This window comes from Triturus cristatus, chromosome 5_1 (genome assembly GCF_964204655.1).
Source record: "Triturus cristatus chromosome 5_1, aTriCri1.1, whole genome shotgun sequence".
Taxonomy (NCBI): Eukaryota; Metazoa; Chordata; class Amphibia; order Caudata; family Salamandridae; genus Triturus; species Triturus cristatus.
Genome location: NC_140587.1, coordinates 613,605,292 through 613,632,402, shown reverse-complemented (window position 1 = coordinate 613,632,402; position 27,111 = coordinate 613,605,292). Strand labels below are relative to the sequence as shown.

At 41.2% G+C, this 27,111-nt stretch overlaps 1 protein-coding gene across 8 annotated transcripts in view; it reads right to left on the bottom strand.

The window, feature by feature from the left end:
- The window catches only part of ASPH (aspartate beta-hydroxylase), a 675,802-nt gene that overhangs the window by 591,087 nt on the left and 57,604 nt on the right, over nt 1–27,111 (bottom strand). For 6 of the 8 annotated variants that reach the window (XM_085605545.1, XM_085605551.1, XM_085605546.1 and 3 more), the window contains one exon: nt 9,711–9,857. In XM_085605545.1, coding sequence (XP_085461671.1) covers nt 9,711–9,857 — 147 coding nt within the window. Of the gene's footprint in view, nt 1–9,710; nt 9,858–18,094; nt 18,222–27,111 lie in introns of those variants that run through there. The other 2 variants (XM_085605547.1, XM_085605549.1) reach the window with 1 other exon arrangement.

Below are 27,111 nucleotides of genomic sequence, written 5' to 3'. Positions count from 1 at the left end.
AAAAAGTATCTAAAGCATTCTTTTTAGATATATTTAAATCTGCTACTGCAGATTGGAGTTCAAATGAGCACTCAGATTATCAATATAAATCAGTTTATCAAATTATGCTCTCCAACATGTAATGAGATAGAACTGGTACTTCCACCAAATAACATTAGCCAACTCATTGCTGATTAATGGATAACCAGTTTGAAACTCCTCATTATGTAAGATGTCTAGAGTGTGGTGGCGTATGACTGCAGAATGGTCACGGATGAAGAGACCATCTGAACAATATGGGCATACATTTTACAATCTCCTAACACAGGAGAAAGTTGTCCACTAGCTAGAGACCAGAGTCAAGATCAGACAAGTATATGTTGAACAAAATCAGGGTAAGCAGACACCCTTGCCGAACACCTGATTTATTTGAAATTTGTGATTGAAAGGCAGGGTCTGACGATAATCTAGCCAAAGTATGTCAATGTGAATCTGATAGCATGGCAACCAAGTTTTTACAGCAATCCCAAAGTTATTTTTTTTTCCATAGCAGAGATCAGCACATGCCAAAATAAATGCAATTAAGTGGCACTGCGCCACACACCAATACTTTATCGGCTGGCAAGCATCCTTGCACTGTGTACAGTGGACATATTCGGACAATAAAACTGTCACAGTAGCACTCTAGTGCCACAGCCTTCAATTACCTGTCTGCTATCCTCAAAAATAAATTTTCTAAATGTTTTACTGCTATGATAGAACTGCAATGATACTATAGTCTGCAGGGTTAATTTGGTTACATTTCTTCAAAATAGGCACTAGAAGAGGATCAACCCACAATGGAGGCAGAAAAACTCACTTCAGGATGGAATAAAAAAAAAAAAAAGTGAGATAAAATACTAGCCTACCATATTGGGTCGGCTTTAATTAAATTCTTGGTATGGCCATGAAAACCTGCGGCAGCAAAGGATCGCCATATTTTAATCAGCTGTAATTGTATGAAAGAAGTTCATTCAATTTCCAAATGGAAAAGTTCTTAGAGAACCTTGGTAACAAGGATTAATATTGTCCAAGGCCTTTATTGTCAAGGGCACCCATCTTTGCTTTCTATTTTCTAATAACTGCAGAACTATTCCACTTTTTTAATCATATTCTAGAGTATTTGTTTATCTTTCTTAATTTCACGTGAAGTAATTTGGATATAGGCCGTACACTGCTCTTCAGCTTCCTTGTGTTCCTTCATTTATATTTGTGGATATCCCTTACTTCATAATCATACCAGTAATTCTGCACTTTTTAGTAGCAAGTGATATACATACTATTACCTTTCTTCATAACAGGGGAGATTTGTGCAAGCAATGTATAAAGCTTATCTAAAGAATGTGCACCATTTGATTTGACAAGATTTGTCAACCTCATCTGTAATTATCATTGCTGATATACACACAACTTTCTTTAGATTAGTCCTTCTGCATCATGCATTATCTATCAATACCTCCGTCTCAGTTAGCACTTCTGGCAAGATATTTAGGTGAAATCTCAAACAGACCATCTAATTATATTGATGGTTACTCCTCATGAGCAATGATTTCAAAATTAATAGAGCATGTGAAGAAAGCAATATTCACAAATGTGAATGCCGCAAAGCTCATATGCTGGTTGAGTCCATCAATGCAACGCTAAGTTAGGCAATGAGAATCTGTTGAGGTAAAAGCTCCCATTGGTGATGAAGGATGCTAGTAAACATTATATAGTCCAGAACAAAGGTCTCATCTAACATTTGCATGGTAGTGGGTGCGGACTTAGCCGTAGGTGTGCTGGGACAATTATAATCCAACAATCCAACAGCAGTACAGAAACCGAATAATACATGAACGGTAACTAAGACTGAAGAGGTGTGCATTCCCTCAAAAAAGCAGAATGCAGCTGATTAAAGTTAAATTGTTTGAGATTAGGGGAAGGCAATAGCAAACAGCATGTAGATGTGCTTTTTCAGGGCACACTGATCTGACAAGCTATATAATGAAGCACCAAGTTAAAACAAAGTCCCTTGAAGGTAGCATTTTTAAATTGAATGTTAGATGATGAACTCTTAACCAGACAATAGTTTAATATTACTGAAAGGAATTACTCTTAACTAAAGCACCAAATTGTAATATTTGGAGTACTTTGACGAGATTAATTTAAGAGTTTTTCAAGGCTGCCAAGAAGATTGATATTATTAGGAGTGTATTTCTACACCACCCCCCTCCAGGGTGAAAGAAGATTAAGGCAGGTGGTGAACATCTTTACAGGAATGGCCCCTGATTTTTCTCAACTGTACTCCTATCGATGCTTGTTGTAACATTTGAGATGGATGCCAGCAAATTTATGGCCACCTTGCTTTCCATCAGCATGTACTGCAGTTTAGTACTGAATTTCATATACATTTCTTTCCAGGTATGGGTTTTTTGTCCAAAGGAAACACCATCACGCTTTTGTCTAGAAGTGATGCCAGCACTTTCTTGTAATTTGTTTTTCTTTTTTTTGCTTGAAACAGGTAGGCACCGATTTACTTTGTTTTCATCCATAACTGTATCACAGAACGTTTGTTTCTGGAATATCCAGGGCAGCCCTAGGATCATATTCAGGCTATGGATTCTGTGGTTTTGATCATCTGCTTGCTTAGAAATAGCGGTTGGTAGTGTTCTGGGGATGCACATGTCAATTGCCCTCAAACCCAGGTTTCCGTGTTTGTGGCCCTCATTGCTTGTATTGTGTTTTGTGTTCAGTCAAGTAATAAGGTGTCCAATGTTGTATGCATGGTCTTGCATTTACAGTAATAGCTTTAAGTACTTTCTCATGTAGCACATATTGCTTGCTCGATTCAGACTTTTACACTTCAGTTAAGGAAGTGAGAGCAAAGTGCAGAGCACCTTATGAAGTTGTTAACAGGTTCTTCTTGGGCTCAAAGTGAAGTTTCAAGCACTTTGTATATAAACCCAGCAGAATTGTGTGCCAAATCCTCTTCTTCAATGGAGCTAATTAAAGTAGCTATCAGAGACATTTGTGAAAATCTTAAATGTATGCATTTATGTCAAGATGTTAACATCTTCAGGATGTAAGTGTGGTAGGGGTTTGCTATGAAATTGGCAATGGGAGGCAGGTAGTAACACAATACCTAAAACAGGCACTAGAGTTCTGCAGTGCCATTAAGGTAAATGGTTTAGCTATAGATAAACGGTCATTTAAACTAAATATTTGAGAAGTCACCAGTCTGTATCAGAAAGTTGGTCAATTAAATACCAGAGCATGGTGAGGATGGAACTTAAAGATCCGCAGTCAAGGCCTCTCATGTTATCAGATATGCACTGATCATTTAGCTTTGCATGAACAATAGATATCTGCGGTTTATTTTTTACATTCAGTGCTGTCAGATGACGTATATTGTATGGTGCCTTCAGTACGTAAAAAAAAGTGATGGTCTAAGCAGTGGAATTGGTCTTTTTAGCAAGCAGATCCATAGCAGAGGAGATAAGACTGAGTACTTAAAGGAGGTGAGTGGGTCAGAGGAGCCGACACATGTGTCACGGATTTTGGCTCAACTGTGATTAACTGAGATACAGTAATAGTAATATTATTTGGCCATCTATTCTCTATCCGAAAATGAATCCCTTGCTTTGAAGTCACAACTGCTGGTTCGATCGATGGGTGGTCTGAAGATGTGGAGAGCTTGGTACTTAAGGAAAAAGCTTTAGTAGCAGTTCAATCAGTCCTCTGGGCCTTGCAACTAGCTCAGTGGCAACACAATATGGTTCTTCAACAGCAATGTGCATGGTTCTAAACGGGACACTGCAGTACAGCTCTTCTTTAGCAAGACGTCATTCCAAGATGGCTACCAATCATCATTACCATTGCAGTAGGTCTTTAAGACAGGCCCATCTTGTCAGATGGTTTTTGTTCAGAGTCCAGCCCTTTCCTGTTATACCGTTATATACAAAGACTCTGAAGAGTGTGCCAGTAGGTTGAAACACCTCAAACTTTCTTCTGCAGTTTGAGCCTTCGCTTCTGCTCCGCACCAGTCCTGATCTTACTTTAGCTCTGTGCTAGGCCTGCCAATTGTGCTCTGGGACAGGTCTTTACCATATCCAAAACATAACCTTGAAAGAACCGTCCTACAATTAGGAACCTGCATTTTTGAGGTTTTTGTGCTTTATTTCCCTCCTTATGCCGACAGGCACTACTTTATAGAGTTCAGGCCAGCTGTAACACCTGTTACAACCTGGTGAAAAAGTGCAGCTTTCTGAAAGGAGAAAGGGGCACCCTTCCCTCTCTGCGTCTAAGAGAGATGAAATCCTATGTCCAACCTGTGACAACACTGTGTTCAGTGCCCTCCAAGTCAGCACTGCACACAATCTGTAGTTATTGGAAGACAAGCAGGAAAACAAGGAAACCAGAATCATCTACTCCCACACAAGACCTTCGGGATCAGTGGGATAAGCAGAATCACGTGTGTAGTAAAAATGAAAAAAATGTGACCAGAGAGCCGCTAGCTTGCTTTCAGCTAAAGATGCACTGTGTTCGTGTTGCCCACAAATTGTAGTTCCAAGCAGGCAAGCAGGACAATCAGGTAAATATTTTAAATTCTACATTACTATGAATACGTACAGCATATAGGTGCACAATGTAAATACTTATTTGCAACGTGACAGTTGCTCATCCTTCTCACATCAAATGTTTTCATAGAAGACCCAATAACCACTGTGATAACAACATAAACACCAAGGAGCTGACATCACCCCAGCTTCCAAAACAAGCATTTACAATGCAATGGTCTCAGCATTGTTAAAGTTAGAGCTATTGGCATTGCTCATGACATTATTTGTTTATGTTTTTGTTTTTAAAACATTTAAAGAAACGGCATTGTTATTTACAATGTCAATAGCTTAATCTCTCTCAGATGCGAGACCTATTGCATTTGCACCCACACAGAGCCACACACACAAAGCCACCCACACACACAGAGCCACCTACACAGAGCTATTCACATAGAGCAACCCACACACAAATAGAGCCACCCACACAGAGCCACCTACACACACAGTTACCCACACACAGACAGAGCCACCCACGCATAGAGCCACCTATAAAAAAAAAAGCCACCCACACAGAGCCACACACACACACACACACACACACACACACACACACACACACACACACACACACACACACAGAGGCACACACATATACACACACACACAGCCTCCCACACACACACACACACAGCCACCCACACATACAGAGCCACACACACACATACAGAGCCACACACACATACAGAGCCACACACACACACATACAGAACCACACACACACACACACACATACAGAACCACACACACACACATACAGAACCACACACACATACAGAACCACACACACACACGCATAGATCTAGACACATACACAGATCTTGGGAGCCAAAACAGAAGTGGCACCGTCGTTTCTAGATCTTTGCATTTATCACTAAAAATTAAGCATTTAAAAAATAAATGACTAATAAAAATTGACAGATTATCTGAAAGGTTTCTGAGGTGGCCATAGTGGGGGCGATTGGTCAGCGAACACAGGAACCCTTATCCTGTCCTTTGTATTGCTGCTCGTCCTTCTGCTTCTCATATAAAGAAACTACAAGTTTCAAGCATACAGTGAGAGTGTCAGCAATAAGTAAAGCTATGCACGAGTGTGTCAGATAATGAGCATGCGAAGCAAGACTACTCTCCGTGAATAGTGTAACTCACCCGAAATATTATTAAAGTTACACTGAGCAATGATCACTAATGCGAATGATGTGTGCCAAACATATAACTCAAAATGGAGCAAACTGCAGGGAAACAGTGCACAACATGAAATAAACACAACCTAATGTCTAGTGTATACCTATGCTATTCAAGTCAACTGGCATGCCTCGTAACACTCACCTCCTATAACGGGCAAGTGTATAATGACCAGAAGTAAGGTCGGAAAACAAACATCCGATCATGATGCGTCAAGTCCTGCAAATTTATAAATTATATCATCAGTAGACAAACGAGACCCCGTATATAAAACGTATCAAATGTTGTGTACATATGAAGACGCCCAAGGACTCACCTCATAAATTCCCAAGGTGTCATAGAAGTCACCGCGCGTGATAACGCTCGCCAGTAAACTGTAGTTGGGGTCAAACACGCTAGCTTGAAATAGGCAGGACAAACCACGACAGTCACGTGGTTGCAAGTGCGCATGCGACCAAAAAATGGAAATAAAAGGCGGACTAGTGTAACCAAAAAAGGCGCCATCTTATAGGGGAGAGAGGTTATGAGCTATTACTGATAATTCCCAGGTTGCCGGTTGAAAGACACATACTAATGCCGATAATGTAGAATTTCCCAGATCATCTCAATAAAAAATGAACATACTGAATAAACACTAACGCGGGTGGGTCCTAATATGGATCCAATATAATCATGAAACCCCAAAAAGACCGAATCCAAGTATGCAAGTGTACATTGGAAAAAAAGGCAGTCCCTGGCACATATTCACAAACGGCCGCCATCTTGAAATGGACTAGTCAAAGCAAAAATAAACTAACTAATCCTAGTTACAGGTGTAGCCGTGAGGTCAGAATAGTGAGTGAATAAGTATGCACTGAGCCAAAAATTGTGCCCATATACAAAATATAACTAGAAACACATCTTGTGCGTGATGGTTAGTAAGAGAGTGATAAGTGGACACAAAACAGAAATTGAATCCTATTAAAATGAGAAATGCACAAGTATCGAATAGATCAATCTCCAAGTGCAAGGAACTACTATACAATGTAAATAGTATTCATAACAACACGGGGGGAGGAGACAAGAGCAGCAGCCGAACACCGCCGCCTTTCTCCGAGGCGAGGAATTATTGGCAATGGTGCCCCCTCTGAATGGTGCTCACGCCGGTAAGGTCGCATTTTGCTGGACAAGAAAGCACTAAAACAACGGCATTCCTTCTCCCCCGGGCGCTCGCGCTCCACCCAGTCTCCTCACAAGATAGCCGCCGTGTGGTGGAGTTGCTGCGCCCGGCTGCAGGGAATCAATACAAAGGCGTTGAAGGAACCAGGGGCTGGGACGTGTACCGAGGGCTCAACTCTGCACGAGAAAAACTGGTTTTCATTTTAAATCGGAGAGCGTAAGCGAGCCAATGGCTACGAAGGAAACGGAACACCCGATAACAGCAGAATAATATTTTTTTTAAACGGAAACGTTGCAGGTCTTGATTTTTTTTTGGGGCTGTAATTCCCCACCTGGACCCCGCAGGCAGCTTCTAAACACCGAGGCGGCCAACTTCTGGGGGGTTTGAGGAGGAAACCAAGACAAGAGGGAACAAGCACACCACTGCCTTTCTCCGAGGCGAAGCAGAAATGCCTCGGAGAAACGCAGTGGCGGTTTCGAATTCGGGGGCGTGTTTTCCTTTACTCTCCTCTTGCCATTGGCTGGAGGAGATAATTAGACTTCTTGAAAAAAACTCCCCCCCCGAATCCGAAAAGGACGGGGCCTGTTCAGAGTGACGGACCTCTTCTCCAATGGCTGGCCAGCATTCAAGAGGCCAGCCAATGGAGAACAGGGGAGAAGAGGGGCGGGTTCAAGCCCCTCTTCTCCAAGTCATTAAATCTCGGATCGAGACTGCGCAAGTGCAGCCTTCGAGCCGAGACCAAAACAAACACGGTCATGTGAGATTAACAGAGTGAAAAAAAATCGCTTAAGATATGCAACGTAAAGTGGGGGGCTTAAAGAAAGCAAATGAATCAGTTATTTTCCGCACCACATTATACATATTCCATTTTAGTTTTAATAAGGTAACTGTAAAAATACGATTTCATCAGATCCACGCATATACGAATAATAAACACATGAATAGAGATCTAAGCAAATTAGAGCACTGAATGTCTTAGAATATTCACCGATAGTTTCAATTTTGTTTTTAATCGAATGCTTTGAAAATGTGTCTATGTGGATAAAAAAAAACACTGATGATGCAGGTATTGTTAAAATACATACATCCAGTATATTAGTTTAATCAGGTTAATGAATCGTCCTAAATTGAAGAACCTTGAAAACATGCAAGCATGTTTCACCAAACAGGAATTAGGAGTTTACATTGAAACGTTCACACGTTCTAGAACCAGGACTACTCCACTCATCTCCTTTACTTCCCAGTTGATTGCCATGTAGAAAACATGAAAATGGTTAGATGGTGTTAACCTGCTAGCAGGTTCTACACACCACTGCTAAGCAATGCCTCAAACAACTGATCTAAATGAATTGGTTATAACCAGAGAAGGGTAACTATAAGGCTACTGCACAAGAGGGGATGAAAAGCTGCAAAATATTGCTCACTCTTTTGTATTGGATTGTCTCTTTACTTGGGATGCTCAAACCGGCGTATGTGCTATGAAAAGTGCAATTCACTTGCCACTGGCACCCTGTGTGTTCTAGTAGCCACTGGCTGCAATAGTGCCTTCACTATCTTTTTTCTTTAATGCACATAAACCATAACGAAAAGCCTAACAGGTTTGTAAACAAATTTATAAAGCAAAGTCAACGAAAAAGTGAAATAGTTTAAGTAACTGAATAGGGCTGCATGAAAAATCTGAGGAATTCAAAATACAAAACCCACATGGCTCTGAAAGACTGGAACAACATATGGCGTAGTACAGTAAGGCCTCCAATAGGATACAAGAAGAGTACTGCAAGTTCATGTTAGCCACAAGTTTGCCAACACAAGGCAAATGGCATCCAATCCTAGAGTCAGCCACCCATCTTAAGGGTATGATGCCCATCTGCTGCCCATTCTCTAAGTTTTCCTTGGGAAGCCAGGAATGACATTTTTGTTTCTGTTGAATGAGCTGATCAGTATTGAGGGGGCACTTAAAATGTGGGTGTTAAAGTAGAGTCAAATAATCTGGAACACACTGAATCATTGTAAGCAAGCATTAATTCAGCACTTTCATTGCAGTGTGAGTTATCCACATTGAAAAAGGTTACAGAATGTAATGCTACAACAAAAGTTTAATTTTCTACTTGTGCTTAAAAATCAAGCAATACCTACAGTTTTAGGACTTGTAATAAACTCCTTTTCTACTTTGAAAAAGTACACAGAAGTAATAGGGATAATTGCAGCAGGTTGAGAATTAAGGCTATCAAGTTAGGAATCCGATCTGCGACATTCCCTTAGTGGTGATATATTCAGCTTTATCACTCAAGGGAATTGGCAGCATATTGCTGGACTTCGAAACCTTGAAACAGACTTTATTATTAACTTTGCAAATATGAAACGGGGTTGTCACCAATGGTTTTATTCAGCAATTTCCAAATATTGATTATAGCAAATGTAATAGAATTAAACTTGTGGCTTGAAAAATATGGCTATCCTGGCAAAGTAGAGGATACTAATCACCGGGAACACTGCAAACACTTGCAGTAGCACTTTCAAATTCAAGAGTATGGAAAAATGTTTGAGACTGGAACCATGCGTTTGTTGGGTTAGTAGAGTCCAGTGGTGTAGCCTATATTCTGTATATGGTTTACAATGAACATTAAATAAAATGGCTATGTGGGTTTGAGGAGAGTGAGAAGGAAATGCCTAAAAATGGACACTAAAGACAGTGGAGTTTACAAATCTTTCTATCATACGAAGAGACGAAAGAAAAAGTAAAAGTCTCTTACCCAGAACTTCTTCATAGTCTACAAGGTCAAACCAAACCACAGCCACTGACGTCCAGACTCCGAGCAGAGCGATAACCATAAACCAGGTGAAGAAGGAGCTGCCCGAAGAACCTTCTTTCTTGCCATTCTTGCCACCAGTCTTCGTATCTGCAAAAGGTCAAAGGCAAATAAGAATCTGGTAGTAATTTACAAGAACTGTCTTCTCAGCGGAGCGGAGAAAATATTAATAACAAAGTTGCCGAGCACTCTTTTGGTATTTAAACAACGGTAGGACAATGAATACAAATTGAATATACTGCAACATTTTAGTGGGGAGGTTAACTGGCATGGAGATCGCACCTGATCGAACTAAGCCATCTGTATGAAGATTCGGACTGGTAACTATATGGAAGCGATTGAGGTTTATGAACATTTTTTCAATTAAACACGTCAGGGGGAGCAAGAACATTTCTAGATTCCCATTTCTCATGCGCGTTGCTGAATTGTCCAGTCTGAACTTCTGACATAGAAGCAATAACCTTAAATAGCAAGATTGTCTGTATACGTAGGACACCAACATTTGAGCCTTGACTCTGAAAAAGCTGTACAGGGACAGAAATTTTGCATGCGCTCATGGGGTAAGGCAGGCGTATCGTCATTACAGGGCCAGGCAAAGTACTAAACAGTCATGAGATAGAGAACATGTTCTGCAAAGTGTACCAGAGCCTCAACAGTGATGGCAGTTTTATTGAGCATAGTCAAAATTGTTTACTTTGCTGGCATCTTTAAGATGGTGCTAGACCCTGCTGATATTCGGAGGAGCTTTAAATTGAAGAGAAAAAAAGCTGGTTTTGCGGTCATCTACACAGACAACACCACCTGGCATCGCTGCTTCTCTCCCTTCCTGCACCAACTACATCGCCTAGCCTCTCTACTCCAGTGACTGACGCACGTGCTGATGATCCTGGTCTCTACTAAGTCCACATTCCCACTACTGCGACTGTAAAAACTGGCTTCTGGGATTCCTCCCCCGTGCATCCCTGCTGCACTCACCACAAAGCCTGTCCTCTGTGCCTACTCTCCATTCGTACTACATTGTCTGCAGAACCTACCCACTTAGTGCTGACCATACGGACATCAGATACACTGACTGACCAATCGGACATTGCTGCCCTGTGGTAAGGTCATACTGAGTCCAGAGATTTGTCTTTTGGGGAATCGGATGTTTCAAGCGTGAACAAACCAAGGGACTGCCAAAGCTAAAAAGAAATTCTACCACCAATTGCACTAAATGTAGGAGATGCCAGCATGCACTACCAGTTAGATACCAGACTCCATTCAGTCACCAACCTAGAGAGAGGACACCCCCTGTATATTAGGACCAGGCATGTCATCCACCTGGGTTAACGTGAGGGAGGGAAATCGGTCTTACTACCAGCTGGAAAGAGTTGCTGGGTTGCTGACACCCCGATGTTGCAGGGAATTAAAAAGAAAGATGGAAAGCAGCTTGACAAACGGAGAATTTGTAATTATTATTTTTTAAACATGTGTCCCGCTTTTAAAATGTATTTCTTATTTCTCTTTACTGATAAAAAGTAGGAGTGCTTTTGTTTACAAACAATATGCTGCATGAAGCCAGAGCCATAATTATCCCCACTCATTTTTCTGATGACATGTATAAAACTAGCCCCTCAATAGCCTTCTCATTGAATGGAAGCACTGCACGAAGATAGAAGGTTTGAGATTCTAGTCAGTAAAGTTTTAAAACCCTAGGTTTGTAAAAGGCATATAAAAAGGTAGATATCCAAGCATATGAAATTAAAACTGCAAAAGGAATCGCAACCTGATCAGTATGTTATATTATTTTGAATTTCACAGGTGAGAAGGGCCATTTCGATAGGTGACATCTGCAAAGGGGGAGGAGGGGACAGGGTCAGAAACGGGGTAGGAGGAGAAGTAAGCAATTTGCAATGTTTCCAACGAAGGAGGACATGGCTGCTTTTAAACATTTTGAAAGCAGGATTAGTATTGTTCTTTAGTGCAGGTGAGGTCGCTAGCACACCGTGAACAAGGTATTTTGTGAATACCGAAACGCGTTGGTAGGGACCTGTGTGGCTTTTTGCTGACTTGCAAATGATTCAAGAATAAATTAATCTACACGAACTGGAGTGAGACCCTATTTTTCTTTCAGAAGGAAATTGTGGCATGTTTAGCGGTTTTGGTTCAAACCGCGAGGGTGGCGACGCACCTTTTTGAAGCGCCTGGCAAACCGGACTTTTGAACCGCTGTGGGAAAGTATATATATATATATATATATATGTTGCAACAATCACTCCACCAGGAAATGACACGAACTCCTCTTAGGTGGCAAAACGAAATTTATTTTCGGTTCTCACTGCTCTTGGTCATGACGCGTTTCGGCCGTTAAATTCAATAATCCTGGATCACTTGAAGAGTACTTCACAAGTTACACAGGTACAGACCACAAAGTGCGCCGTAGAGAGTTTGTGCTTAATTTATTCCTCCATTGTCAGCATGACGCGTTTCGGCTGTGAACACACAGCCTTGATCACATGATATATATATATGTGTGTATATATTTTTTTTCCGGAAGTGTTACCACTGCCACTTTAAATGTTGCAATCGGCAAGAAACCTGGTCCTTTTTCGCTGTCCGTCATGGATTTAAAGGGGTTGAACTGAACTGCCACTGAGTTGCATATGATTAAGGTTCACTGGAACCGAAACGTGTTATGCTTTACCTGGAATGAATGCAAAAACAGTTGGACAGAATGCATAACAATGTCTTACATTCACCCCAGTACAGAGATCTGGGCCTAAATCCGTCGTTTTTTTGCTCACCATGCTGTTCCAGTTTGAACCCAGCCATACGCAAATCAGTCTTGACCCTGTGCCTCATGGGAACAATCCAGCTCGAACTGCCAAGCCAGGTCCTCCCTGGACTGGAAACAAGCATCCTAGGACCGGTTTCGGGGATTCACCCCTCTCCAGCCAGGATAGCTTGATTCCAGTGGCATGGAGAGCAAGGGACCCACGTCTGGGCATACCCTTCCCACTCGGGGTGACAAATGCCCAGATCTCTGTACTGGGGTGAATGTATGACATTGTTCTACATTCTGTCCATCAACTGTTGTTTTTGCATTTGCCTGGAATAAAAGCATCTTTTTATTGAAGCACGTCTGATTGAAGTGGTGCGTGTTCTTCTTTTGGAATATATATATTTTAATGAGATGTCCTTTAAATATTGCAGAAATGGCGGGGTGACACTATATTAGGAAAACAAGGGCCTTAACACATTTGACTCGCTTTTGGGAATGAGGAAAATGTGTGATCTCAACTTCACACTTTGGAGAAGAGCAATTATAGCAGGTAACTAAAACGGATCCTGTTACTGGAAATATAACAGGGCAGCACATTACAAACTCGGATGAGCAGGAAAGAATGCGAGGCAGAGGCGGCTCACCTTTTTCTTACAGATACTAACGTTTTAGATTTGGAGGGAGCGAATGTAAAATGGATGTGTTCAGGGATGGTTAAACTCATGCCTGGTCAACAGAATCCTTGTAAAAGACAAGAGAAGCTGATCGTGACAATGTGGTAGATATAAAAGCACACTTATTTGAGTGGGTCAGTTATTACCTGTGAACCCTAAAATTGTAAACTTCCTTCCCTTATCATCAAACTGTAAGATATTGGGAAAAGCACTTTGTTTACTTATTTGTGAAAAAAAATGGGATTCAACTATTAATCTGCTTTGCCAGGTCCAGTCTCTACAGAATTAATGTGTAAAAACGAAAAAAATCCATTTCAAAGAAAATGCAATTGACAGAAATCTACGTGTCAAAAAAATAGATGGTTTCATCCACAATTTAGTGCGCAAAAAAACAAAACCTCATACTGTGCACTGACTCGCTGGTAAAGAGATGTGTTTTACAGGTTTTCTGTGAAACACGGATGAAGTCTTGTATAAAACAATAACTCATGCAGTTAGTATTCTTTTAAAGCTCGACAAATAACTAGCAATCCAGTCATGCAACTTCGAAACAATATTCCTAACGTGTGCCAAAATCCGCCTCCTCCTTCAACGTCGAGGATACATTTTCAGAATTTCTGTCGTTTTTAAAGAAAGAAGTGCTTACTGCTCCGGTCAACCCTAACGCAGAGCATTTATTATTCATTAAGTACAGAAGATGTACTTGCGTGATCTCTTATGGTAAATAGTGGACCAGAGAAAATAATAACACACCAATAATGGATCTTAATGGGCACATCGTTACAGTCCCAGGCCATTACCAGGCCTTCCCAACAAAAGACGTGGCTACACTGCCAGACACAGAATCAGCCGACACAAGAGGTATGTCTGCTTCATAAAGCTAGCCATAAAGCTAGCTCTACTGGGAAAGGAATATCCCAGGTTTGGTATCTGGAAGCACACTTGCTCTCCTAGTGACCAAGCAGCACCTGAAACGGGTATACGGACTTTGTGACCCAGCCAGCATGTTACTCTAGCATATACACCGAGGCCTAGCCCTGTCTATGGTAATGCTAAGGTCCAGAAATAGCTCTAACATGGAGGTGCACAGCGATAGTGTCCTCCTTTGTTGAAATGGAACCAGTATCCATGTCCTCGGTTGTCGACTTGAAGCGGTGGTGGCTTGGTACCATTATCTGCAAATTAATGTTCCTGACAAAACTTTTTTTCAGAGTTCTTCTTGAATAATGAAGGGAGTGCCTTCAAGAGGACTTGAATTTGTTTCGTGACCTGGGCTGTTGAGTCTCCTAGAGGTGAGGGGCCATAACCCAAAGTCTAAGCAACCTACTGGAGAAGCTGTCAGTTTGAGTTTAAATGCATACTTTAAGGCTGGAGGCAGAGATGAAAGGATAGTACCTAGACCTGCAGAAGGAGATATTGTTGAGAAGGACAAATCCTACCATCTTCCCGGTGAGCTGAACACACAGAAGACCATCTCCGGGACCAACCTGTGCCATGAGGGGTTCAGAGTATGGGTCTTAATAAAGAAACGTTGAGCCAAGCAACAACATGCTGTCCGGCATGCCTGATGTCTAAAGGACTGCAAATGTGTGGTAAAATCTGTGAGAAGCAGTCACTGAAACAGGAGAACTGCCTCAGCCTGGAGGCTGCAACTGCTGAAAAGGAGCACCTGTCAGTCTGGCCGAGAGGACTCAAATGAGACGGCTTCAGACCCGTGAAAACTGTCCAGGGCAGCGCAACTGCCAAAGACAGTTTCCAGCAGTGCAAAGATTCTATGCAGTAGATACTAAGTATTGGCATGCGTGGTGTGGTGTTGGCTGCCTGCGGGTAGTTGATAGCAAAGCCTGGCTACAAGAAAGGCCCTGCGGTTAGCCCCAACGCCACGTAGGACTAAAGGCCATGTGTAGTGTTGAGTGGTGTTGGCTGCCTCTGGGTGGCCGCCTGCATGGAGTTGGCCAAATGCTGTGCACAGCGTGGTCTTGGCTACCGGTGGGAGGTTTGCTGCAGGCCAGGCCCTGCAACAAACCCTGGTCATATGCGGTGGCTTTACCTATAGTAATAAAATATTACTTTGCATTGAATAGCTGTGGAAATTCACAGAAAAAAAACAAAGGTTAAACTAACGTTATAGTTCAGTGTGAATAGAAGATCTGTTTGTTTGTTTTAAAAAGACTTAGAAAGTCACTGGAAAAGAAAACACAAAAGGTTAAATTAACGTTAGTTAGGTGAACGTCAGCAACATTGTTTTGAACCCCTCAAAAAAAAAAAAAAGTAAACATTCACCAGTTATAGTTCGCATAGCTAACTAGAACTTATGCCCTACAATGCACTGCTTATGACCTCACATATTACCTCACTCATGACATTCAATGACATCAATTAGGACATTACTGATGACATCTCAAATGACATTATTGATTACATCACTGACCTCATCCAAGCTTCATTTGTACAGATTACTTTATAAACTAGTATGGCATTAGAGGCCTGAAATGAAGTACACAATAGCACAGAATAATATGAAGCACCATTAAAGCCATCCCAGATACAACTCCCCTAGGTGTAGAAAGCATGTGTTCAGTGCAATGACCCTATCCCATACCATACACTTCTTAGGTAGCCTAGTTCACTTTAACAATCAACCACCGATATGGGAAACCCTTGTTGTACACTGTGTTCCATATATATACACACACACAATTGTTCAGAGAAAGCAAAGTTCCTCAAGATACTCAACATATGTTCAATAATTATTACTACAGACAGCTTACACAGTGACCCAACCTACATTGAGATAGGTTGATAGGAGTAGAAAAGTGGGTACTGTAAACAGCGTACACTCTACGCAACGCTTGTCAAAAAAGACACTATTCGTTTAAAATAACTAAGGTCTAATGGTGCTAAAGATCATACTAAGTCTTCATGCTGTGGTGAAAACTTTACAGATAGGACGTTCTTCTGAAGCAAAATAAGCCAATATACATATGTTAGTACCTGGTGCACACAGTATATGTTATGCAGAAATGGTCATGCCGAGATGATTCTGTTCAATAGTTAAAGGCTGCTTACAATACTTAGTATATAGTAGGTAGAATCTTTGCCATGTTGGAAACTTTTCAGCAGTGCCAAAAAACGTGTGGAACATAATGAACACAGGTCAACAGTCACCTGCACACAGGGTTAGTCTTCGATACAAACATTTATAATATGTTCAAATCTCTACACACCTATGGTGCATTCGGAGCACACGTTTTGTAAACACATACTGATGAACTGGACACTGGCTGTAGAAAATTAGATAGTTAGTTTTATAGTTTACATAGTGGTGAGTAACTACCATATTTCTTTTCTAACACACTCACCAGATGATGTTATCAGTGATATCATTTGAGAAGCCAGTGATTTCGAATGATGCCATAGAACATGTCATGAGTGAGGTCATAAGCAGTGCAGCTAATACTTACCACTGCTAACTATAACTGGCGAATTTCTGTGTTTTTATTTTGCTTTAGCTCAAAAGGTTAATGTCTGACAAGCTCACCAAACTGTAATGTTACTTTAACCTTTGAGAGACACACACCCCCCCCGTGAATACATGAAAGAATAAATTAGGTTAGGTCAATGGTCCACAGGCAACATAAAGTAGAATGTATGCACGCCTATAACCTAACTGCATAACACAGGAAAAGCCATTAACCCAGAGCACCTTAGAAGGACAACTTTAAGAAAAAATTCTTACCTTTAAGCTAGCAAAACCACTCAGATTAATTTAACATAAGCGGTCTAAAAAAGGGGGTGAAAGAACACGTAGACTCTACTATTTGATTTATAATCAGACTATTCCATGTTACAGTAAGTGACACACTGCAAGCACAAGTTCCATGAGCATGCATAGCAGGATGAAGGATACCCTCAACAAATGTTTTGAATATTAAAAAAAAAAAAGTCCTTCGCACATTCAGTTGTTTACTGGCATCCATTTTCTCTTATTAAAAAAGCAGTGACGTCGATGACCCACAGTAGAGGGTGGAGCAACCATCCAAGCTCCCAAAACAAAAGGGCTTCTAGCCAGCAAAGCATGCACAATCATCCAAGATCAACAAGAGGTGGTTGCAGATTCCATACAGGAGCAAAGATCTTGGTCCAGCAACACATTACATTCTAGTTTTATGTAACAAATGAAGAATCAATAATACACCCGTTATTTACTCCGCAATTAGAAAGAACAAAAGGAAACAAACTTATATTTAGGAGGTGCTCTTTCCTTTTGCTTAATCCATGACTATTTGGTACGAGATTACAGTAGAATCTGTCTCGTACATTAGAGCAGCCATATTCCCTTCCCAAGACTTAGACACAAGTATGGATCATGTTTCACATTTCACTGCAGCTGCTTAAAAACTAGGCCAGTTCAAATGAAAGTAGGCCAGATTAAAGGACTCGCCAGCCTTACGGTATACCCCTTTACTGCTCGCTCCCAAAACAGTATGTTTCACTCTCATGCATCAGAGCAGTGCATACGTGAGAATGCAGGGATCAACGATTGGCTGTAAAATTACAGAAAAGCAATTATTCTGAACGCATTTCAAAAGCCAGCTAAACTTTCCATCAGGCACGCTTCTCAGAACAGGTGGCACGCTGCTCAGAACAGGTCTAACATGGTAAAGCTATCAGTTTGAAAGTGACTTCTGACAAGCTACCTAAGGGCCAGGGTGTTTCTGTAACACATCCACAGTTTATGGCTTGGTTTAAGATGAGGGGGGCGTGGGGGCTAGCTTCAACAATGCAGAACAAAGAGAAACCTGACAGTTCTAATCCATTAGAAATGCAGAGACCGGAACAAAACCCCTCAAAATGGCGTTGATATTAAGGTTTCAAAAATCAGCTCTTACCTGAGTCTTCAGCCATGTCGAAGTCCTGTATCCATGGATTTTAAAAAGGTGTACTGCCCAAACCACTGCCCGACGTGGGAATCGAACCCAATTCACTTCCAAACTGCGCTCTTGCTGCAGCGACAGTAAAGTTCAGTGCAGCAGACTCAGCTAGAACCAGAAACCGGACCTGCCCACACAGTCTGCTCCAGGTTATTTTTAGAACTCCCCTCCGCATGTGCCAAACTTCTCCAAGCACTCATATGGAAATGCAGCGCCGGCACAGCACTTGCTCCCAGGACATTCCGGCCCGGGTGCCATTTAGGCGAGATCCCTCACGCGAAATTAAACTCCAGTGCAGGGTAGAAACTGGGCTACAGTTCGACGTGGACTCCGATACGCATCAACTGCCGAGCTGGAGGGTTCAAGAGTCGTCTACAATAAGACAAAATGGCTCCACGAAAAGCCGGTTTGCGCCATTTCATTGGGGCCTGGCTTTCTACCAAGAACACTGCTTTTTAGACCCATTCCACAATCAATTGTAGGTTCCAACAACGGTGTCTCTCTGCCTTATAAGTACAGAATAGAGAAAGAGCACTTCTTACTTATTTTTGGACGAGAACGTCGTGTCGCCAGTGCCTTCATTTGGCCTCCTAATTATTCCGTTTACTTTCAATTATGTTGCGTGAATAATGCCTCGAGGGGAGTCTGAACTCCATGCGAAGCTTTTAGCTTTAGGTATGCAGCAATTAAGAGAACATGCAAGAAAAAAAAAGTGTTGAAAGTGAAAGAATTCCTGCTAAACAGAGAAGCCCTGGGGTGTTTTCCTACTCCGCCCATGAGATGCACTGCAAAGCATGCAGGTTAAGACGACACGTTTCCTTTGTTTATCATGACACTAACTAAGTTTTATCGTATGCTTAAAATACAGGCCATGAAGTGTAGTAACTGAAGCACAGACCTTGAAAAAATAAGACTTGCTACTCGGAACCACAACCTCTGCCTGATCCTGGGCAAGTTGCAATTTTTTCAATTTCAAAAAATGCTAAGATCAGATGATGTCTGGTAGGCCTTTCTAACTAACAATTGTGCGTTTGACACTACACATACAGTGGTCTATAGCTTAGCCCTGGCCTGCACAGTATTACTCTCCTGCACAGCTTCCAGACTTTGTCCTCAGATGAGTGGCAGCTTCTATACACATTGCAATGAAAACTAGGCTCCGGCGAAATTTAAATTACGCAAGGTTATTCATGTAGTTTCAGGGTTTTCACATTATGCTTGTGACAGGAGATTCCCAAAATTATATCATTATGTCATGTAATTTTATGTTGCGTGCGGCAAGCTTTGACCCGCGCTCCCTGCACCAATGTGAACGGTCAGAACACAAGCAGCTGTTGCTTGTGGCACTTGTGTTTTTGCGCTATTTTTTTTCCAGTGGGAAATGTGCCCTCGTGTCAAAATTGCACTTCATGCTAAAATAGAGCGTTCAATGACAGAGATGAGTTTCATGTAATTCAGTGTCATTTTTCCAAAATTTCAAACACCCCTAATTAACTTTAATATTCCAAATGCTTTGGTTACGCTCTTTGTGAAGGATTTAATGGTCAGGGAAAATCTGAAATGTAAGAGCCAGAGTAATAATTCTGAAGCTGTGCAGTCTATGGCATACTGTAAGTGGCTAATGGATATTTGATTTTCCTCAATGGAAAGGCCCAGTATTATTCTATTCACTCCTTGTGCAAGGGACTCCAGATTGACCATTTCATCCCACACATTTCAGACCCATGACAATCAGAAGTGTTGTTAATTAGCAGGGTGGCAATGGCTTGATGTTTGAAAGTGCTAAGCCTCTGACTGGATATGTGGCTTCTGAAGGTAGGGAGGTAAAGTGATATTACCAGCTGCAGTGGATGAGAAGAAACAGTGGTTTGTGTGCAATCCAATCGTCTTGTTAAAAGAAAATGGACAATCGTGGTTTCAAATTTTAACTCCTATCTTTTTTTTCTGCTACTCGCCTCAGGGGTACTAAGCGCTATATTAATGCAATTACAATATATTTAATACAAATGAGGAACACCACCAACAAATGTGCTTCAAGACTAATTGAAACATTAAATAACAGTGATTAGATCTCAATTTTAAATATGTACTCTCAATTTTAAATATGTAAATACAGAGACAAAGGAAATCTCTCCGAATGACCTTAAAGATGTTTAAGCATGGATGCATTTAATACTCCAAAAGACAATAATTTCCCCATTTACATGGATGGAACTGAAGGAAATCCATTCTCAAAAAGTTAAACTAAGTTCCTAAACCTTCCACCACTCAGATTAGAGCCCGACCTCTAATCCCAGCAATACTATTCCACTGACAATGCTAGTCACATACTTTGTGTAATCTCTTGAACACGTTATGGGCTCTCATCTCACCAGCGCACTCATTCAGATTTTAAAGGTGCTCCTGGACTACACCATGGATCCAACCAGCATCTATTCTTGAACTGCTCCCGATTACACCAATGATTTAGACCACACACCCAGTATAGAAGTTATTTTTGAGCGGTTCCTCAGACTAAAGTTTGCACCATGCACCCAAATAGCATGCATTCCAGAGCAGCTCCACATAAGACCTAGGCCCGTATTATGCAACAAGAGAACTGTCCCAGTTTGAGCCGCAGCGCACCTATAAACAGGTATGCCTGGTGTAAATAGGGCTAAAGATCCCTATTACAAACCATGCACTGTCCTCAGGGCAGCAGCAAACTCGTGCCTGTCGTAGGGGAAGCCCATTTGTGAAAGACGGAGCAGCTGCCTAAAGCAGACTCACTGATGAGGCAGGACCTACCTGCACTTCAAACGGGGGAAGATCTCCTTGCAGGCAGGTGCACTGATTGAATGCACCCACCTGCAGGAGAAAGTCTGGGACCCCCTTTTGTCCGTCCAGAGGGTTGCCCTCAGGGGGGCTTTGCATCGCCTCTTTGTGGTGCACAGGTAGTGTGCCTCCTGTTGGTATTCTGCACCAGCGTCCATGACGCACAGACAAGGAAGAAAAGTGTTTCACTCAAAGGAGAGAGCGCCCTCTTAAAATAGTGCCAGCACTATCAGTTTTAAAGGAGGGGCCCACAAGTCTCCGAGATCCCTTCGGTAATAAAACAGTGCCCCGGTGGTGCAGAAAATGGTTGCACAAGCCCATTGCGCCTCTGGGGCACTATGTCCCAAGGCCCCAAATGGTATCAAGTCTCTTGACTTATCTCACCTTTTGTTATCCTTCCGGAAACATGTCCATATGTCCTCTGCAATTGTACAAACAAATCACTAGGCAACTATTTTTTTACTTAGCATTATGGAGGATAATAGAATATAAAATATCTGTAAAATCAATGATATACAGTGTCTGTACAGTTAGTTGCATGACAGGTTAAAAACTGAATAATTCATGACAGCGGTCTTTCATTAGGATAAACATAGCAAGGTCACGTGTCGTTAATCTAAATTCAAGATGCAAATGTAAACTGATATTTGATAGTTTTAAGTGCAACTTTTACAATCATAAAGACATTTTTCTGATAGAGTCACAACAGATGGTTGACAAGGGCAGTTTTTTCGTCCATTAATATAATAAATAATAGAACATCTCAAAGAGTATATCTGTTCTGAGAGTCAATAGAGTGGCTTCAATCATTGACGAATCTTCGTACAATGTAGGTTTATCCTTATGAGAGACAGTGATTATGAAGTATTTTGTTTTTAACCTGACATGTAACTGTACAGACACTGTATATCATTGATTTTTACAGATCGTTCGATAGAATAAAATATGTTATGGTTTGTTTCCATGCCTACACCTAGCCTTCTTTAGAATGAATTAGCAATTATTCTACATAATGCCAAGTAAAAAAGTGGTTGCCTAGGATTTGTTGGTACAATTGTATTTTCCCTGCCCTGGGAACTGATATCAGTAGCAGGGAGTCCTGATCTACACATCCATATGTCCGCTCCATGCAGCTTCCTACTAATCAAGGTTCCACTACAGTCCAGAGACCGAAGGCTACTCGGATGATCGAACCAAAATCAAAACTTCCAACAATTAAATGTGGAATGTGTGTTGCGTGCGATACAGAGAAAACTCAATTTTGCAGTGATTTGCAAAAATGAGAGCATCGCCCAGTATAGGACAGTATTTCTATGAAGCTGCATAGTTAATGATGCCCACAGTGTTTATTATAATTAAGATGTGAGCAATGTAAAATCTCATGTAAAAAAAAAATTCCACCACCTTTGGCTGACAGAGTCAACCTTTCTTTACGAGTAAGAATGAAGACAATATAGTTTACCGACCGTAAACGTTAGTTATGAAAATTAAATGCACATAGGGTACCTGATAGTATGGACATGTACAATGGACGCAAACAGGAATACGCCTTTGTATAGTGCATAAATAAGCCAATTTGCCTAGTTACTCTTTTACCGATATTCAATATATGATCGATAAAAAGTATTCTGGTTGCTTCCCGGGAGGATGAAAAATTTAACAGAACCTCCCACATGCCTGAGAGCCCCAGTGTCAGGTAATGCTGGCTTCTCAAGTCTATTCATGTTACACTGGGGGAGGAGGGGGGGGGGGCGAAGTTCTTTAGTCCTGCTCTTCGAGTTTGCCTCAAGAGATTCTCAGGTGCTATTCAGCCAGGATTGTAAATCATGCAGCTATGCAAGATATTTTAACAGAATGAGGTAGTATCTGCAAAGGGATACATTTGGTAGCTTAGAGGCAAATTCTCTGTCCCCTGTAAATGCGGCTTCTCTTGCTCTGTGGGAATGTAGAGCAGCGGGGCATTCTGAAATTGTGCATAGTAAAAATCCATATGAGAATAGAGATGAAGCAAGTCAGTCTCACGCTATGTTAAGAGAAATGATGAAAAACCGCTTAGGATGATGATAGAGGAATATATTGAGATGAAGCACTACTTTTACATTCCTGAAAATATTTAGCATTAAGACGGATGACCTTGCAGCAAAACGTTAATTTTAACGGTGGGGGGAGGGGGAAGAAAAAATATTAAAATTTTGCTAAATAAAGACGAAATCTCGCACCCAAATACGGAAAATGGGAACCGTAGTAGGAATTCCACACTGGCTTCTGCATTATCTTGTTAATAGAAGGGCAATGCACAACTGAGCGATAAAAACTCTCGAAAATAATTATGCAACTAGTTGCTAAGGCCGGTTATTCTGCACAGAATTTTTGAATGGAAATTCACCATCGTTACAAGCGTTGCTCTGAAGAATGGCTCCATCTGCTGTTTACGCAGAACTATATCAATACGAATTCAAGAAATATATCCACCACCAAGAGCTAGAACTTCAACGGCACCGACCACAGACCTTTCGTTCTTGTTAAAACAAAAACCTCTTACTTTAAAACTAAAGTGTACTTACCAGGGCCCATACGTTTATTTAAATCAAGAAAGTCCCATTAAGTCAGAATACCAGAAAAAAGCGTATGCTTTGAAAAGTGAAGAGACTAGCACCTGCACTTGTGTTCACCTGTGTACTATATGGTCCTGAACTGGACCACAAAATGTAATAACAGGCGCGTAGCGCAAGAACGGTTGACTATTCTAGATAAGATGATGAGGTTCAATCAATCGATTTGTAGAGCACTTCTGGTCACCTGTGAGTTTCCAGGCGCTGACAGGGTCTAGCGGATTAGCCTAATAGCCAGGTCTTCAGAGAAGATATGGGGCGGTATGTAGATGAAAGGGTAGCTCGTTCCTGGTTTTTGCCACTAGGCAGGGAAAGGAGCGACCTCCCTATCTGCTACATCAGATGTGGGGGTGAGGGTTCGAGAAAGGGATGCAGAACAGAGATGTCTGATGGGATGATGGAAGTGGAGGCAGTAGTTGAAAGTAGGCAGGTCCGCAGTTGTGTAGGACCATGTATGCATGGGTCAGGAGCTTGAACTGCCATCTTTCCTGTACAGAGAGCCAGTGGAGTTCTGGGGTAGGGAGTGATTTGGTTTTGACTTGGGGAACCAGGACGAGTCTTGCTGCGGTGTTCTGTATGGTCTGTTGTAGTCAGAAAAAGGGAGCTGCGATTCCTGCTTAGAGAGCATTGCTGCAGTCCAGTAGGCTGGACATGAGGGCCTCGGTCTTGAGCTTTGGTGTAGCCATTCGAATATCTTACGAAGCATGTGGAGCATCAAGGAAGAGGAGACCGAGTTGGCTTGAGTTGTCAGGGTGCTTGTCCAGAATCAAGCCTAGGGTCCTAGCTTAGTCAGTGCAAGTAGGAGTAGCCCCGTCTTTTGAGGGCCACCAAGATGCGTCCAATGGGGAGCTTTTGTTTCCAAAAATCACTACCTTCGTCCTGTCAGTGTTGAGCTTCAGGCAGCTGTGATTCAGCCAGTTAGAGACGTCTGTCATGTAGTTGTGGAAGTTGGTCTTGGTGGTGTCTTCGGAGAGGGAGGGGATGAGTTGTATCTTGTCTGCATAGGCTATGATGTGGAGTCCATGGGTTTTGGCAGTGCTGGATAGAGGGATCATACAAGTGTTGAAGAGGGTAGGGCAGAGCGAGGAGGTGTAAAGCAGCACTACTCTATTTAATAAATAGGTCACTCTCCCATTGCAGGGTCTGATTAAGACAACTATTAGATTATTTAGAGGAGTGCGACATCATGAAAGGCTTCAAACCAATAGACTACAACTTGACACTTTTTTTTAGATAAGTAGACAGCAACAGGCTTCTAGCTATATGGTTGTTCAACATCTTCAATAGGCATATGTTCAGGGATTTCACAGATGCTGCAATTTATCAGGGAAAACCTGTTCAACCTTATCGAGCAGTAAAGTATTCAAGATTGCAATAACAGCAATAGTGTGTTTTTCTGGAGGAGAAACCTGGTCATATGAATGCTAAGCAAAATTGGCCTACTCTGATAGTGAATGTCGGAGTTGCAAGCGTTTGTCCCCCAATGTATGCTGTGAAAGATTACTATACATATACAGAATATAGGACAACCTTTTCTTCAATTGTAAACTGTATTCACATAGCATCAACTATCCCTGATGAGGCGCTGAAGCGCTTTGTGGCGAGCATCGTGGTTCTCCAGAATCCAGGAGTTGAGGTTGATAGTAGATAGTTATTTTTTTGTCTGCATTAGTTGTGTTAGGTTTGTGCTCTTGGTTGGTTATGTGTCAAGTAGAGTTTACACTAGGGATAGAGTGATGGAAATGGATTTGGAAGGGGAAGTAGTATTTGGCTTTATAAGTAGTGCGTGTGTGTGCCAATTAGTTGGGCAAAATGGCTTAAAAAGGATGTTTGGGGGTTCATAGTAGTTAGAAAGGTGTGGGATGAGCCGGAGAGGGATGGGACAAAGGTTGAAAGGACGTTTTTTTATAATCAAAAACTGAAATAAATGTATAAATACTAACATGCACAAGACACTTGGTAAAACTGTATTGGCTGAAGAAAACCCCTAAATATAAATACCCATATGTGCATAGATGCAGCAATATTTACAGTTCATGTCAAATAGACATGCAATCATTACATATAGGACTTCTAGAGAGGATTATCTATACTATGAGTCACAACATGTCAATAGGGTGTGCCCCAAAGAGTGGTCGAATCCCGGAAACACAGCAGTGATCATGCTCAGTAACCCATGAAGACTATGAAAAGAAACCTATGACTTTGTAGCAAACAAAATAACATACGATTCTAAGATGTGGACATTTAAAATGTAGTGTTTCAAAAATGGTAAGTGACAAAACAGGCAGGTCTCTGGACAGGAGAATCAGGTCTGTCAATATGTCCTTTACTGATCAGTTAGGAAAATGAAAATTTCGCAAGTAGTAGGTTTTAACTCCCCTTTCAGGGTATTAACTCTGAAAACTAACTACCAATGTCACACAAGACCACAATAACAAGCTCACTACTAGGCCATTTCAATATAAAGACTGCCTGATGATTTAAGAATTTTATCCAGGTAAACAACTTAAGGACACTAGCCCCTTCTTTTTCCACACCACACATTTCTCCTACCTAGAATACCGGCGATATATTTTTAAAAATGAAAAACACTTGCAGAGACATTTAAAAGTGACATCAAAGTCGATATACACATCTACGGACCTCTGAGATACAACAACAGTTCGATAAAGCAATATCGAACATCAACCTTGTAGATCTAACTCTCAATTCACTACTGAGAACAGAGTATTGTTGTGGGATTAGGACTCCCAAACCATTTGCCCAAAAGGGATTTTTCTATCAACAGAATATACAATTTTCAACTTTATCAAGACACAGGACTATTAAAAATCATTTAACTCGTACAAGGTAACTCAAAAATCCTATCCAGATCCCTAATGACTTCTCTTTCTAAAACAGTAAATGCCTTACCTCCCTGCATGCCTAATTAGAACATCTGTGAAACACTGTATTGAAATAACTGATGAGATTATTAGCTTGACCTTGAACTTTTGCCTAAATTTACACCAGATGTTCTATTACCAGATAAAAACTCCAACATTAAAAGTGATGGTGTTGTCAAATTAGTGCAGTGGTAACAGAAATCCATGGGGTTCCTACCTTTTATAAATAACCACTTTTAAAACTCAGTCCTCTTCCGAGTCCTAATTTCTTGAAATGAAATACATTTCATCATCTTCTACAATCCTTAACATAACAATCAACTCCAGTAAAAATTTAATTTTCCTTGCAAGAGTTGTTAAACATTTCAGAAAGACAAACCAACTGATTTTATCAGGCAACAATATTTGTCGGTGATTTCAACTTGCACTGGAGTAAAGTGAACAATACTGAACACAAATTGTCTGTCCTTCCTCACTAGTAAATTTACTCAACACTTCCGCAAAGCAACTCACTGTAAAGGATTGACCAAAGATCTCAGAAAATAATGCATAGAAGACCGGAATCATTTTGACTAGTGTGACTGTCTAATGCGTAGTTGACATTTCTTACAAGGATAACAGTTATTTTATCAAGCCAAAAAAAAGACAAAAAAAAAGAAAA